At 45.9% G+C, this 15,000-nt stretch overlaps 1 protein-coding gene across 1 annotated transcript in view; it reads right to left on the reverse strand.

Annotated features, from left to right (window-relative positions):
• Positions 1-15,000, reverse strand: part of col14a1a (collagen, type XIV, alpha 1a) — a gene marked incomplete at its 5' end in the record, with an annotated part of 165,078 nt that overhangs the window by 65,759 nt on the left and 84,319 nt on the right. Inside the window, 4 exons of the mRNA XM_063217544.1 lie at positions 6,363-6,486; positions 10,018-10,157; positions 12,028-12,102; positions 14,010-14,156. Of these exons, the coding sequence (XP_063073614.1) occupies positions 6,363-6,486; positions 10,018-10,157; positions 12,028-12,102; positions 14,010-14,156 (486 nt within the window). The remainder of the gene's footprint in view (positions 1-6,362; positions 6,487-10,017; positions 10,158-12,027; positions 12,103-14,009; positions 14,157-15,000) is intronic.

A 15,000-nucleotide genomic window follows, 5' to 3' on the forward strand; every position in this document is an offset into this window, starting at 1 on the left:
TATTAAGAGCCACAGTATCCAAGGTAATGTCTGCATACCACCAAGCAGGATGAACCACATCCAACAGGATTAACTGGGGATGCAAGAGGAACTAAATGACACTAAAATGACAGGTGTCTCAGTTATTTTGTCCAACCCCTGTATAGTATACTGTATTAAGAGCTTTGTTACAAAACTGGGCAGCCGTCGCCTAGTGGTTAGGCAGCTGCTCTTTCAATCTGGGAGATGTAGGTTTCGAATCCCACCTGACCTCTCCCTACACCTCCTTCCCTGGTGCCTTTGAGCAAGGCACCTAACCCCCATTGCCCCAGGAAAAAGCATCCGCTAAGTGTATTGTGATAATATGCAATAATAATTCAAAAAAATGACATTCATTTTGGGAAATTGACCCTTTCATATTGGGCACTGCATTGCAAATGCATTTTATATAGAAGAGTCATTTTGCAACAAATCTCTTCATAGGCACACATGCATTTAAGCATACAAAGACTGACACACAAAAACAAGTGCACTCAACAGTACACAGACGCACACCAACACCCTTTCATATTGTTCATACTGTATACTGTATACACTTGGTCAGAACACTGAAATACCTGTGTACAACTCAGAACAACACACACGCACTGCACACTCTCACACACATCCAACCCACTCAAACCCACTCAGGCACACACACCAGAGCATGGCAACCCGACCGAAGCCCGACGGGCCGGGTCGGAACCCGACGGGCCGGGCCGGACTCGGACAAAAAAAATAGAATATCTCTCGGACTCGGGTCGGGCTCGGGCTTGAAGCAAACAGACATTGTGAAAATTGTAAGCAATCAGAGGAAACGTTTCAGTTCATGCAAACGGCAGTTTTGTGATTAAAAAATAAGTAATTGAATATGCATAAATGAAAATGTTGGTAGGCTACTCGTGCGAGTGATTATTATTGGCTGTATGCACGCGCCAGTTACCAGTGGCAACATGGACGCTCACTCCCAGTCAGCCGAGCAGGAATGCCGAGTTAACTTGCTTTCTTAATAAGCGCCAAATACAGTTGTCAGTGAACGCGTGGTCTTTTGTTGTAGGCCTAGTGTAGGCCATGTTTTAGCATGCCTTCGGTGCTGTCTTAAATGTTGAACATAAAATGACGAAGTTTGTCACTGCATTGCTCGCCAAGGATTACATTTCCAGCAAGGGGTAGCAAGGAGCATAATATGGATTAAAGAAGACGCACACGCTACGTGGAGTTGCCTAAGGTAGGGGCGAAGAGGTTTCCTGTTACTACTTTGTCCGCTGTGACATTTCATGTCCTTCACGTAGGTTCTTAATTCTTGTCACTTTTACTGTAGCCTACAGTTGTAACTATGCGCGTGCAACCTTTCCTGATTTTATATTGACCGCATGGACATCAAGGGAAATGACATTCTCTTGGAGGGCCGAACAGGCTACTGTTCTTCGGGGTGAACTTATAGCCCATCCTTCTTAACGACAAGGAGTGACATCTTCACCGGCTCGCGGGGATTTATTTGCACTAACAGTAACGTAACAAATGCGTCCATAGCCGCGCTGACTGCATCCAAACCGTATTCGTTAGTTTTCGCCTTTCTTATCCTCTCACGCCCCTCCCATGCATTTGACCACAGCACCCAACATCTCTGGTCTAACCGAAAGAAACACAAGGTGCGCTGTCACATGTATGCGTGTGTTTATAGGCCTACTTACTATGCGTGCGTAACTAAATTAGGCTACAGCAAATTGCCTCATCCTAGTTGCCTATCCTGGCTATTTATCACGTGCTATTTTGAGTATGAAGGAGGCCAAATAGAAAATATTGCTTGCGCACAGGTTCTGTTGTTATTACAGTGGTCTCGGGCTTCGGACGGGTTCGGACACAAACATTTTAATTAGTCTCGGGCTCGGGTCGGGGTTGATCACTTTTCTGTCGGCTGAGGGCCGGGCTCGGACAGAAAAAACCGGCCCGAGCCACGCTCTAACACACACACAATAAAATGCAGTGCTGAGAGGGTGTGTGTGTGTGTGTGGCAGGCTGTGATGTGGTGTGTGTGCGATGGATTGTCACCAAATGTAATCTACAGAGCCCCTGAGCCCCCCTCACCACCAGGCTCTCCAGCTGCCCCAGTGCTGCTATTACACTGGCTGTCAAGCAAGACAAACGAAGAACACAACTGTCAAAACACACACACGCGCACGCACGCACGCACACACGCACAGACACACACGTTCACGCACACACACGCACACACGCACGCATGCACGCATGCACGCACGCACACAAACAAACACACTCATGCACACGCAAACACGCACACATATACACACAGTCTCTCTCTCTCTCTCTCTCTCTCTCTCTCTCTCTCTCTCTCTCTCTCTCTCTCTCTCTGTCTCTCTCTCTCTCTGTCTCTCTCTCTCTCTCTCTCTCACTCACACACACACACACACACACACACACACACACACACACACACACACACACACACACACACACACACACACACACACACACACACACACACACACACACACGTGATCATGAGTCTCCAGTGTTAGGAGCAGTGTTATATATGAGCTAAACCTCATTAGGTGGAGCTTGCGGGTCAGCACTGCTAAATGCCATCAGCAAGTAAATCTAAGCGGACATGATAGCGAACGACGAGCTTGTGTGTGTGTGTGTGTGTGTGTGTGTGTGTGTGTGTGTGTGTGTGTGTGTGTGTGTGTGTGTGTGTGTGTGTGTGTGTGTGTGTGTGTGTGTGTGTGTGTGTGTGTGTGTGTGCGTGTGCGTGTGCGTGTGTGGACAAGAGTTATGGCAGAGGAGGGTGTGTGTAAGAAGCATTAAATCTCAACGACTGTGATGGCTAGCAAGACAGAAGGAGAGAGAGATAGAGCGAGAGAGAGAAAGAGAGAGAGAGAGAGAGAGAGAGAGAGAGAGAGAGAGAGAGAGAGAGAGAGAGAGAGTGTGTGTGTGTGTGTGTGTGTGACTGCTCGTGCCCGTGTGTGTGTGTGTGGGCGGGAAAGAGGTAGTGTGTGTGTGTGTGTGTGGGCGAGTGCCCAGGTCTGTGTGTGCATGTGTGTGTGTGTGTATGTGTGTTTGTGTGTGTGTGCGTGTGGGATGCATTGGTGCTGTTGGATGAGGCGAGTGCCAGTCACTGCAGGACCAAAGGTTGTGGACACACATCAAGAGACGATAAATCAGAGAGCACCCCAATTCCCACCCACACAAACTTTACGTCAACACCCCCCCACACACACACCCCCCATACACACACACGCAAACTTTATTTTCAGCCTTCCCACCCCTGCACACATACACACCCGCACGCCCGCCCGCCTGCACACACGCACACACCATCGCTCACACACACGCACACACACACACAGTATTTTATCCTCCCCCGCTCCCGCTCTGTGATTCCTCAAGGTGCCCTTGGTGTGAGCTGCGTTCAGCCGCCCCTGCGAGTGCCTGTCCAGCTAGCCAGCCAGCGCTTGAAGGCTGCTGAAGGCTTTTATAAATGGTAGAGTGGCCAACGCCGTGCCAGAAAACCAGCGACATGTAACACAGCCCCCACATGAACCCTGAATACCAGTAAAACACAACCAATAACAATATTTTCTGAAAGATGTCCTCTCTTCCTTGCCAAGAGAAGTGAAGTTAGAGGGTCAGGGATGGGTGGAGAGGGGGAGTGCGATACGCTGAACGCTTAACTGTTTCCTTGCATCTGTGGTTTTTCCAGGTCTTTCTCTCTGAGTCTCTCCTCTTATGATTTAACCCCTTAAGACGCGGCTTAATACATTTGTTGTTACCAGTATGGTAATGACAACGTCGTGGTGCATTTCTAAAGGGCCTGTGTTGTGTCATAGTATTGTAGTGCTATGGTAGTTACATTTCAATGACTATTACAGCGTGCCACTGGAGGTACGGTGCGCATTAAGGGGCTACAGGGACACTGTGCAGGAAATGGTCAAAAAATGTACTGAAACTATGCTGCTCATTGAAACTGGGCTGCATATTGCCAAATTTGATCTTTACATGAGAGTTTACTAAGTAATAAACAAATATTTCCAAGTATGGTCCAAGTAGAGTCATTTTTGCAGCTAAAAATGGCTATTTTTGGAAATTCAAAATGGCGGACCATGGAGAAGATCCCCCTTTTCTTTTCGTGTATGAAAAGTGCAAACTTTCCAGTCATAATGAATACTTAGAATTTTATGGTGGTGGTAAATATTCATGAAAAAGGTAACATTAGTGAATGGGCAGCATGAATTCTGGGAATAAACAACTAAAAATCTCACACAGTGTCCCTTTAAAGGAACAGTCCACCTCATTTCCAGAAGTTGCTCATCTGTAGTTAAGCCCTGGTAAAATATGAGAATACTCTACTATATTCTCTATGTGTTTGCATTGCCTAGTTTAACAGTATAGCAATGGCAGCCTATGGAAACAAACAAAACATTCTGAAATGTGCTAATAAATCTCTTTAAAATGAATGTAGAATTCACCAGAGTGCAAAACTGCAATTTGATTACTAATAACGCTAATACTAATAAATCTAAGTGCTGAACACGCTGAGAAGAAAATACACGCACATTCAACACGGCAAATATGAGAAAATCAAAAAAGACTGGACTGTTCTTGTAATACTGTATAAAAGCAGATATCTCCAACTGATCCCTTGACTGGATGTTAGTTATTCATGGAATTGTAAGATATTTATCGTTTTAACTCATATAGATGGTAACTGAATTTTACCCATATCACCTGTTTATATTTAACATTTTCATACCCACACTGCACTTTATGATTATGTCCTGTGTGGTGCTTTGGTGTCTGGGGCTTTGAGAAGTCTCTCTAGTTCAATATAAGAGCGTACAATATAAAAGGCTGCCCACCTAGGGCTATTCCTTTCCCCCCTCCCGAAGTGTACTATAGTCTTTCCCTCTGTCTCTTTTTCTCCTCTGTCCTCGTTAAATAAAAGGGCCGAACACTACAGTGTAAAAGGCTGCCCACCCAGGGCTGTTTGCTTCTTTCGCCGAAGCTATCGCTAGCTCCCCTCCTCTTTGAGACTCAGCGGGGATTACAATTTAATACTCTCCGCGCCCACAAATCAATCACTGTCTGCCACACACCGCAAGAAATCAGACAGCTAGCCGGGTCCTTAATGAATATATTTACAGGCCGGCCGGCGGCTGTGGTATCTCTCTGCTCTGTGCCGTGGAGGCAGGTGGAGGCTGCGGATGCTGGCTGGCTGTACACGCCACACACACACGCACGCACGCACGCACGCACGCACGCACGCACGCACGCACGCACGCACGCACACACACACACACACACACACACACACACACACACACACACACACACACACACCTATTCGTGTGTTCAGCCAGGACTTGCGGGCTGTGGGTGTGTGGGTGGGGGAGCGGGGTGTGGGAATGTGTATGGGTGCATGTGTCTGTTTGTGCGTGTTCTTTGTGTGTTTGAGTGTCTGTGTGTGCATGTTCTTTGTGTGTTTGAGTGTCTGTGTGTGCATGTTCTTTGTGTGTTTGAGTGTCTGTGTGTGCATGTTCTTTGTGTGTTTGAGTGTCTGTGTGTGTCCACACATGTAGGATATGGCATCAAAGATATGTGAGGAATACAGGGGGATTAGAGTGTGTGGAGAGCAAGGGGCTGCATGTCAATGTGTAGCCTCCAGGACCACAGCAAGGGGTGGAGAGCCCCAACACTACGTACACCTCTAACACACTTCTCAGCGGATTGGTTTTAAACACAAAATCTTGTTCAACAGCAGCACAATTAACCACAAATTGCCTGCTGCGTTCAACCACAGCTCCTTTCTTAAGGAGGTTGGTTGGAGGTGGCTGGTGCTGTTAGGCTCAGTCAGAGTACAGAAGGATGCCATCACACGCCCACACGCATGCACGCATGCACGCACACACACACACACACACACACACACACACACACACACACACACACACACACACACACACACACACACCCACCCACCCGCACGCACGCACGCACACACACACACACACACACCCCCACACACCCACACACGCACGCACGCACGCACGCACGCACGCACGCACGCACACTCACAAAAACTGGGTTTAGGTGTACTGATATTGTCAGCACTGTCAATAGCAATGTCCAGCCAGTAAGCCTGGATGTTCCCTCTGGATGAAGAGGACTATAGGCTGGCAAGAGTGGCTTTACAGTAGTGCGCTTGAAGAGAACTGTAGAATTCTGCAGTACAAGGCTTCACTGATACTAGGACTTTATTTGCCACATACTGTACATAGAAATACTAATACATTTCTCTGTGGCATTTAGTACGATGCAATACATACCGGTCTTTGTGTTTCCTCCCTTGTAGGAGATGCGCTGAATAGCATCCAACAATGACTCCTTGTCTCTGTAGGCACTGAGATTAAATTCGGTCCTGGCATCATCACTGAACTGAGCGATGGCAACCTATCACAGTGAACGAGAGAGAGAGATAGAGAGAGAGAGAGAGAGAGAGAGAGAGAGAGAGAGAGAGAGAGAGAGAGAGAGAGAGAGAGAGAGAGAGAGAGAGAGAGAGAGAGAGATGGGGGTGGTGGTGGAAAAATGGGAAATATAAATGATCCAAACGATGGAGGTATCAGATTGAGTTAAAGGAAGGGCTGAGTCTTCATCACTTTCTCAGGTTTGTTTCTCCAGAGTCTGATGAAAGCCAGTAAATGCAGCTCTCCCTGGGAGACTGATCCCCTCCTGCGCTTATTTATTTATTTATTTATCTATCGCTTCTCTCTCACTCCTTCATCTCATCCTCTTTTCCGGCAACATCTCTCTCTCTCTCTCTCTCTCTCTCTCTCTCTCTCTCTCTCTCTCTCTCTCTCTCTCTCTCTCTCTCTCTCTATCTCTCTCTCTCTCATTTATCATTCCCTCAATTCCTCCCTCCAGCATTCCTCTATGCCAGGGAGGGATATTAAACTCAGGCCCGGGGCCAAATCTGGCCCAGGGAATCATTTTATTCGGCCCGCGATATCATTTCAAATGTGTATCACAGTTGAAATGTGGTTTGTCATGGGGATATGACTGGGCACAGGCTAATGAACCAGCTCACACTATGTGCAGGCACATTTGAACTTCCATACCGGTATATGACGGGAAAGTAATAAGACTATTAAGAGCATTTAAGTACTAAGGGCATGCATGCATATTTTTAGTCCATTTAAAAAATATATATATTGAGTTTGGCCCACGACTTCCTTCCAGATTTTGATTTTGGGCCTGGGTCAATTTCAATTTGATATCCCTCCTCTATGCTCTCCCTTCTTCATCCCTCCCCCTCTCTCTACAATGTCTCCCTCTCCCTCACCCAGCAATTCTCTTTTCTCTCACTCCTTTATGCCTCCCTGTCTTCTCCTCTCTGCAACATCTCTCTCTCTCTCCTTTATCACTCCTTCCCTCTATTCCTCCCTCCAGCATTTATCTTCTCTCTCTCTCCCTCTTCCCTCACTCTCTCTTCTTTATTGTTCCCTCCATTCACACTTTCAGCCGTACTTTCTTCTCTCACTCTCTCCCCATTTCTCTTTCCCTTTCTCCTCCTTTCTTCTCTCAATCCATCCCACCCTCTCACTCTCCATCCCTTCCTCTAAAATTTCGCTTTTTCCTCGCTCCCTCCTTTGTTCTCTCTCTAGCATTCCTCTTTTCCATCCCCTCTCTTTCCCTTCATCCTTCCATTAGTCCTCAGGAGTATGCAGGGTCGGATTAACGCACAGGCTAGATATGGCTGCAGCCTAAGGGCCCCCATCAGCTTCTCAAAGGGGGGTGAGGAGTGTCCACAAATATGTTATTCTAGCTCGGCATTAGGATGCTGGCTATGTAGTTTTGCTATTCTGTGGAGGCCTCCATCAACCTGTAGAGTAGGGGGTTCAGCCCATCTCAATGCACCCCAGGGTTGTAGGCAATTGGTGGTGGTGTAGTAGGCCCTTGGTGGTGTTGGTGGTCGTCTATGCAGTGCAGTGGGGCTGTTTTCTGAGCCTATTCATTTGCACCTGTCTGTCTGAGTTACCTCGTCTCTTTGTACTAACTCAGCAATGCTGCCTGCCTTCTTGGCTTAACACTTACAGCTAGCTCCATCCCCATTTAACTAAGCGGTGCTCCATCCCCGTCTCTGTCTCTGTCTCTGGCTTTGGCCTTGTCCAATTAATGGGTGTGGACATGTGGCATTGCTCATCTCAAACCTCCACCTCTCAGACAGATAGACGTACACACACACACACACACACACACACACACACACACACACACACACACACACACACACACACACACACACACACACACACACACACACACACACACACACACGCACTCACGCACACGCCCGCACACACACACACACACACACACACACACACACACACACATGCAGACGCACGTACACGCACATGCGCGCACATGCGCGCACGCACACACACACACACACACACACACACACACATTCGCTGTCACTATTCCACCGTCCTGGCCGTTCTGAAGGGGAGTTGATGATGATCTATGAACCCTCCTCACCACGTCTAGACGAGGGCGAATTTGCTCTCTCTCTCTCTCTCTTTCTCTCTCTCTCTCTCTCCCTCTCTCTCTCTGGGGAGAGCAGTCTAAGTAGTTTGTATTGCAGCAGAACGTCTCAGTCCACCACCAGCTTCTCCCCCCTCTCCTCCCCGCCTGCCCTGCCTGCAAATGGCCTCCACAATTGAGCCACTTCAACCATGACCAGACAAATTATTACCATCCAAGCAAGAAGAGTACATTAATTCAGGAGAGATGTATATAGTATATACTATATATAGAAGTTATTTTCAAATTGATTTATCCACCATTACAAAGGGGGGATGAATAATAAAAAGAATGGAAATGCTTTTTTAAAAATTACTATTAATGTATTTTTTCTTCCAGAGATGAAGTTAAGCTATCTATATATTTCAATTAGCATCAGGAAGTCGGTTTCATTATACAGTCATAGTCAGATAAATGGGGGAAACTGGACTAAAAAGCTGCAGTCTAGTAGCACAACTTTTAACATAACTTAAATCTGGATAAAGTGAACTGAATTAATGAGAATCTTAAAAAAGACATATCTTAATAATACCAGTACTGCAATATCTGTACAGGTAATAGTACCAGTACAATTGATGCCATTCATTATGTAATTTAACTTGACTTAAAGGTTCACTATGTAATATTGTTAATACTTTATTTCCAGAATTCATTCTGCCCATTCACAAATGTTAACTTTTTCATGAATACGTACCACCAATATCACATTCTAAACATTCAAAAGGGCTATCTTCTCTTTGCTCCTCCTTTTTGAATTTCCAAAAATAGACATTTTCTGCTGCAAAACTTACTGTACTTTGGTCGTACTACTAAATATTAGTTTATTACTCAGTACATATTCATGAAAAGATCAAATTTGGCAATAGACAGCACAGTTTCAATGAGCAGCATGATTGCAATACCTACTCTGGCCTCCATCCTACACAGTGCACCTTTAAATTTTAGCTGACAAAAATGAGTGGCCGGTGTGGTAGTGTATTGTTGATTTTGAAGCCAGGTTGAATTATCCAAACTATGGAAGCATAAATCCAGAACTGGTTTTGATAATCAATAAAAATCTAATCTAATCTCATAATTCTACAGAATGTGTGCTTACTGTTCTTTTTTCTTACTTTATTTTTCGGAGTCAACAACGCGTTTCAGCCAGTGTGTCATCAGGTTCTCTCTTAGAACTGAAAGAGCAAACCTTATGACGCACTGGACGAAATGTGTTGTTCGCTCCGAAAAAATAAAGTAAGAAAAAAGAACAGTAAGCAGTGCGAGGTGTCTTTTGAATTTTGTTCATTGTTCACCTTCTCCTGCCTCACACACCTGCATTGCTGGGGGTTTGTGCACAAGGACTCTCTTGAACTTTGAGAAATGAAACATACATTTTCCCCAATAGCTTGTTTGGTTTACCTGTGTTCCGTCTAAACCAATGATGTCCAGAGATCCCACGGTGCTGTAGAGGAAGCGAGTGATCTTCTGGAAGTTGTCATCTCCGATACTCCATGAACCATCCACCAGGAAGACCAGATCTGCTTTGGCAGCTTTACAAACTGTGGAGGAGGAGGAGGAGGAGGAGGAGGAGGAGGAGGAGGAGGAGGAGGAGATGTGTGGGGTATGAGGAGAAGGATGAGGAGGATGAAGATGAAGATGGAAAATGAGAATGAAGAAGAGGAAGGTGGAAGGGGGTGAGGAAGACGAGGATAAGAAGGAAAAGGAGAGTGAAGAAGAGAGGGAGAAGAAGGAGGGAAAGTAGCAAGATGGCAGAGAGGAGGCAAAAGGAGGAAGAGGAGGGGGAGGAAGAGTAGAGGAGAACAGAAAGTCATTATATTCTCCTGTCTAACGGCTTTGGCCAGGCAAGAGCTGATTAATGACGAAGCCTCTCACAAGTTCTCCTGCTGCTGCTGTCACAGAGAGAGCTGTGCACAGCGGAGAGGAGAGGAGAGGAGAAGAGAGGAGGGTAGAGGAGAAGAGAAGAGAGGAGAGGAGAGCCCTTTGTTAAGGCAGCCTCTCACTCCTGTCCCTTACACCAGTGGTTCCCAACCTATGGGTCGGGACCCAATCTATAGGTCGCCAAAGATCCACAGGGGGTCGCAGAGCCCTCTTGATTTTAAGGGGTTTCATTTTAAATATATATAGCCCATGTTGAATAAATGCATTTAACTAATAAATGCATTGAAGCAACAAATAGTAAGTGCTACATTAAACATTTATTCTATATTTGACCAAAGACGAATTGAGGAATAAAATAAGTAAAATGAGTTTTCTCAGGAAAGTTTTCCCGGGCGATCGCGTGGTTGGGTCACAAAAGCTTACAATAGTAAAAATATGGGTCCCTTACGAAAAAGGTTGGGAACCACTGCCTTACACCTCTCTCTCTCTCTCTCTCTCTCTCTCTCTCTCTCTCTCTCTCTCTTTCTCTCTCTCTCTCTCTCTCTGACTGCCAGTCCTCATACAGGTGCTACAGCCACAAAGCCCACTCTGCCTGAGGGGAACCAATCTTAACAATGCCCATCACGCTCTCAGCTACACTGTTTCAGATTAGGGGGAACTCGGATATGTGAGCTGAATGTTTAGAATAAAGGTTTTTATTTTTTGTCAACAACTGGGAAATTGTTTCCATATACCTATGTACAAATAGCATGTGCATGCAGCTCCCCACCGAGACGAGACAGGAGAAATGTTTTGATATGTTAACATATCGACACTGTCTAATGATTTGCAGATCGAGCACTTATATATATATATATATTTAAATATTCCATTACAACAAACTAAGAAATTGATATCATACACATAGTATAGTCAATGTAACCCCACAACTGTAAGTCGCTTTGGATAAAAGTGTCAGCTAAGTGCATTGTAATGTAATGTAATGTAATGTAACAAAACACCACAAAATGGTCCATCATTGTTTTCTACTGAACTATTGAAAATATCAACACAAACAGATGCCGTGCCATCACACTACACCGCTCTGGCATGTAATTCTTGAGATGCTGCACACATAGGGCTTCGCACTGCCTTCCAAAAATAAACTAAAAATGAGAAAAATAAAATGAGATTTGCTCCGAGGCGCTTCTGACACACACTCTTCGTGTACAGCACTTGAGAACAGGACTGCTTCTGCTACTCTCCTCTGTTCAAAAATAGTCTAGGCGACAGGTCCAGAGGGAACGTCTGTAAAAAAAGAGTGTTTTTTTTCACAGTACTTATAGCTGGACTTATAGTGAGAAAAGGTTAGCTGTCAGCAGAGATCTGCTTTCGGTAAAGGGCAAACTTCTCCCAGGCCTGAGCAACACCTGACCCAGCCCAGCCCAGCCCAAAGCCCAGTGGGAGAGGCAGGGAGCCAGCCAGCCAGCCAGCCAGCCTGCCAGCCAGCCAGCAGGGCTTCCATGCTCCATCTCCCCAGCTCAGGCTCACCTTCTTTGGCAGGAGGGATGGTGGGGGGTGGGGTGGTCGCCGGAGGTGTGGTTGGAGGCTGCGTGGGTGCAGGGACTGACGGAAAAAAAAGAGAGAGAGAACAAATAAATAGATGAATAAATGCATGGATAAATAAATCAAGACAACCGTAAACGATATCGCTCTCACACATACATGCAAGCGGATTATATAAAGGCCTCCATTCCTGAACTGAAGACTCTAGGGGACTTATGCTAATCAATTCAGAGGGCGAAATCCCAGGAATGTGCATAAATTATCCTAAATCACACATGCTAAAGAGTTCTGACAGCTGTGGATTACTACTGTGGTTGGGGAGAGGGGAGAGGGGAGAGGTGGGGGGGGGCAGGCTGGAGGGAATGGGAGGGTAATGAGAAGGAGGAGAGGCTGCATACAGACTGTGGTTAAGAAAGGATGGAGGAGTGAAGGGGTGAGAGTGGAGGATGGAGGAGGCAGGGAGCATAATGGGGATGGATAGGGGTTAAGGAGAAGGGTTAGCGGCTGCATACAGACTGTGGATAGGAAGGAAGGAGGAGTGGAGGAGTGGAGAAGTGAGAGTGGAGTGGAGGATGGAGAGAGGAGGGGGAGGAGGGTGAAGCTGAGGTGGAGGCTGGAGTGGAGAGTTGGAGAACTGGATGGGGTACGGTGAGAAGCTGGGCCGAAAAACCCTTAGGTACAGACTTTTGACTGGGAAGGATGGAGGATGAATGGGGAGGGTGGAAGATGATGGAGGAGGTGGAGGGTAAAGGAGGGAGGAAGGAAGGAGGTGTTGATGGGAAGATTGGCGAGAGGCTACATGGAGGGCACTCGCGTACAGAAGGGGTGGTGGTGAAGGAGGAGTGGGGTGAGAGGAGGAGAGAAGGAGGGCTAGATGAGATGGGTGAGAGGCTGAGACAGCCTGCACTAGGAACTCATGCATTAGCATTAGGAGAGGTGGAGGAGAAGTGAGAGAGTGAAAGGTGGAGGGTGTGGTAGGGTGGAGGTAAAGTCTGTGTGTGTGTGTGTGTGTGTGTGTGTGTGTGTGTGTGTGTGTGTGTGTGTGTGTGTGTGTGTGTGTGTGTGTGTGTGTGTGTGTGTGTGTGTGTGTGTGTGTGTGTGTGTGTGTGTGTGTGTGTGTGTGTCTGTGTGTGTATTGGGGAGGGGGTGGTGATGGGAGAGCCTAAGAGGCTGAGAGTCAAGTGCACTTGCATACTTATCGTGGCAACTTAAGGAAGGATGAGGAGGAGGGGAAGAGGTGGAGGCTTAATAAGAGGGATGAGAGACCAAGGAACTGAAAGGCAGAGTCTAACCACCCACACAACTTCAACACATGCAACCTTCAATCAATCAATCAATCAATCAATCAATCAATCAATCAATCAATCAATCAATCAATCAAAAGTACGTAGTATATAGTACATTATAATACATAATTGTAATTCAATGTGCTAAGGATTAGAGAAAGATAAACTATATTGTGTTATATATAGTAGATAATAAATTATCAGCAAAGGCAGATGAGAATAAAGCTGTTTCCAGTAGGAGATTCTGAAGACCTAGACATCTAGTACGGTATTAGGATGATATTGCTCAAGCATATTTACAATACATTTAGAGCCTATGCCATTCAGTGACTTATAAACTATCAGAAGAGTTTTAAACTCAATTCTAAATCTCACTGGTAGCCAGTGCAATGACCTAAGTACTGGAGTGATAGGGTCTCTTTTCTTTGTTTTAGTTAAAATTCTTACTGCAGCATTTTGGATGGGACCTTAACACATGCATCTTCAACGCATGCAACCTCACTCATGCAAAATGAACACATGCAGACCTGAACACACAAAAAATAAAAAAATAAAACAAATCAACACAGTGTTAAATGAGAATTCAGAGCATAATACAACTCAAAAATCTACAAATTTAAAATGACCACATTTTATACTCCTGTTTGCCATGAAAGGGCACACTTGCATACTTGTACATACGTGTGGTGTCAGTGGTGGTGACGGCGGGTCCCTCCACGTGGTCGAGCTGGCTGTAGTGGCTGATCTTGTACTGGCTGTTGGGGGACAGGTCGTGGAAGCACTGGCGAGAGACACCGCCCGCCACACTCACCTCCTGCCTCTGGCCATCTGCAACGCAAAGAAGAACACGTGCAGCTCTGGTTTGAAGTTTTTCTTTTGTTTCAGACACGTACAACTTTTATCCTTTACCTGACATGTTTCGTTGAATGATTCCACTGTGGTTATGGTTAGGGAAAGTTTTGGGGAAGTCCATCTTTACTATTATGGGTAGAGCCGAGCGTGGTTAGAGGTCATTACATTTTGGTTTGGAGGTATTATCTGGCTATTGTTGGTGTTTACTGATTTAGGTTTAGGCATGATTCCAATGATGTTGGGTTTTAGGGAAAGGATTGGGTGGAACCATCGGGCTGTGGGACCATTGAGCCCACAAATTAAAAAAAGTCCTAGTGATGTGTGACCATTGTGCTGTGGGAACATAGACACACTCCCGAAGCAGAAGTCACCGAGAGCCGTAGTTATCTCATTATTATGTGGCAGGCAGAGGCAAAAACAAAGGCAAAAAAAATAGAATACCAGTTCCATACCAGTTCGTAGGAAATCTGGTTGGTTATGCATGCTGCTGACTACAGTAGCCAATCACAGCTGGGCTAAATGCTGTCAATCTTTTAGCACATTGGTGCCTAAAGCACCTACAAGAAACGACTGCTAAATGCCTAAGCCCCTTTTGGGAAAAAGTGCCCTCAACCTATAAAAACCTACATATCTCAGCCTCTGAAGCTAAGACTAAGACCCTCAAACTAAGACCCACATCTTGCAGTAGAATGTGTTCATTTAGCTCTAACATACCAACATTTAACATATTCAAAAATCTCCAATGTCATGAGTCTGAATGCAGTGTCCATGCAGCTCCAGGCGTCTGGGTCAATGTTGCACTACGCAGCATCCAGCATCA

Source organism: Engraulis encrasicolus, chromosome 2 (assembly GCF_034702125.1).
Source record: "Engraulis encrasicolus isolate BLACKSEA-1 chromosome 2, IST_EnEncr_1.0, whole genome shotgun sequence".
In the NCBI taxonomy this organism is placed as follows: Eukaryota; Metazoa; Chordata; class Actinopteri; order Clupeiformes; family Engraulidae; genus Engraulis; species Engraulis encrasicolus.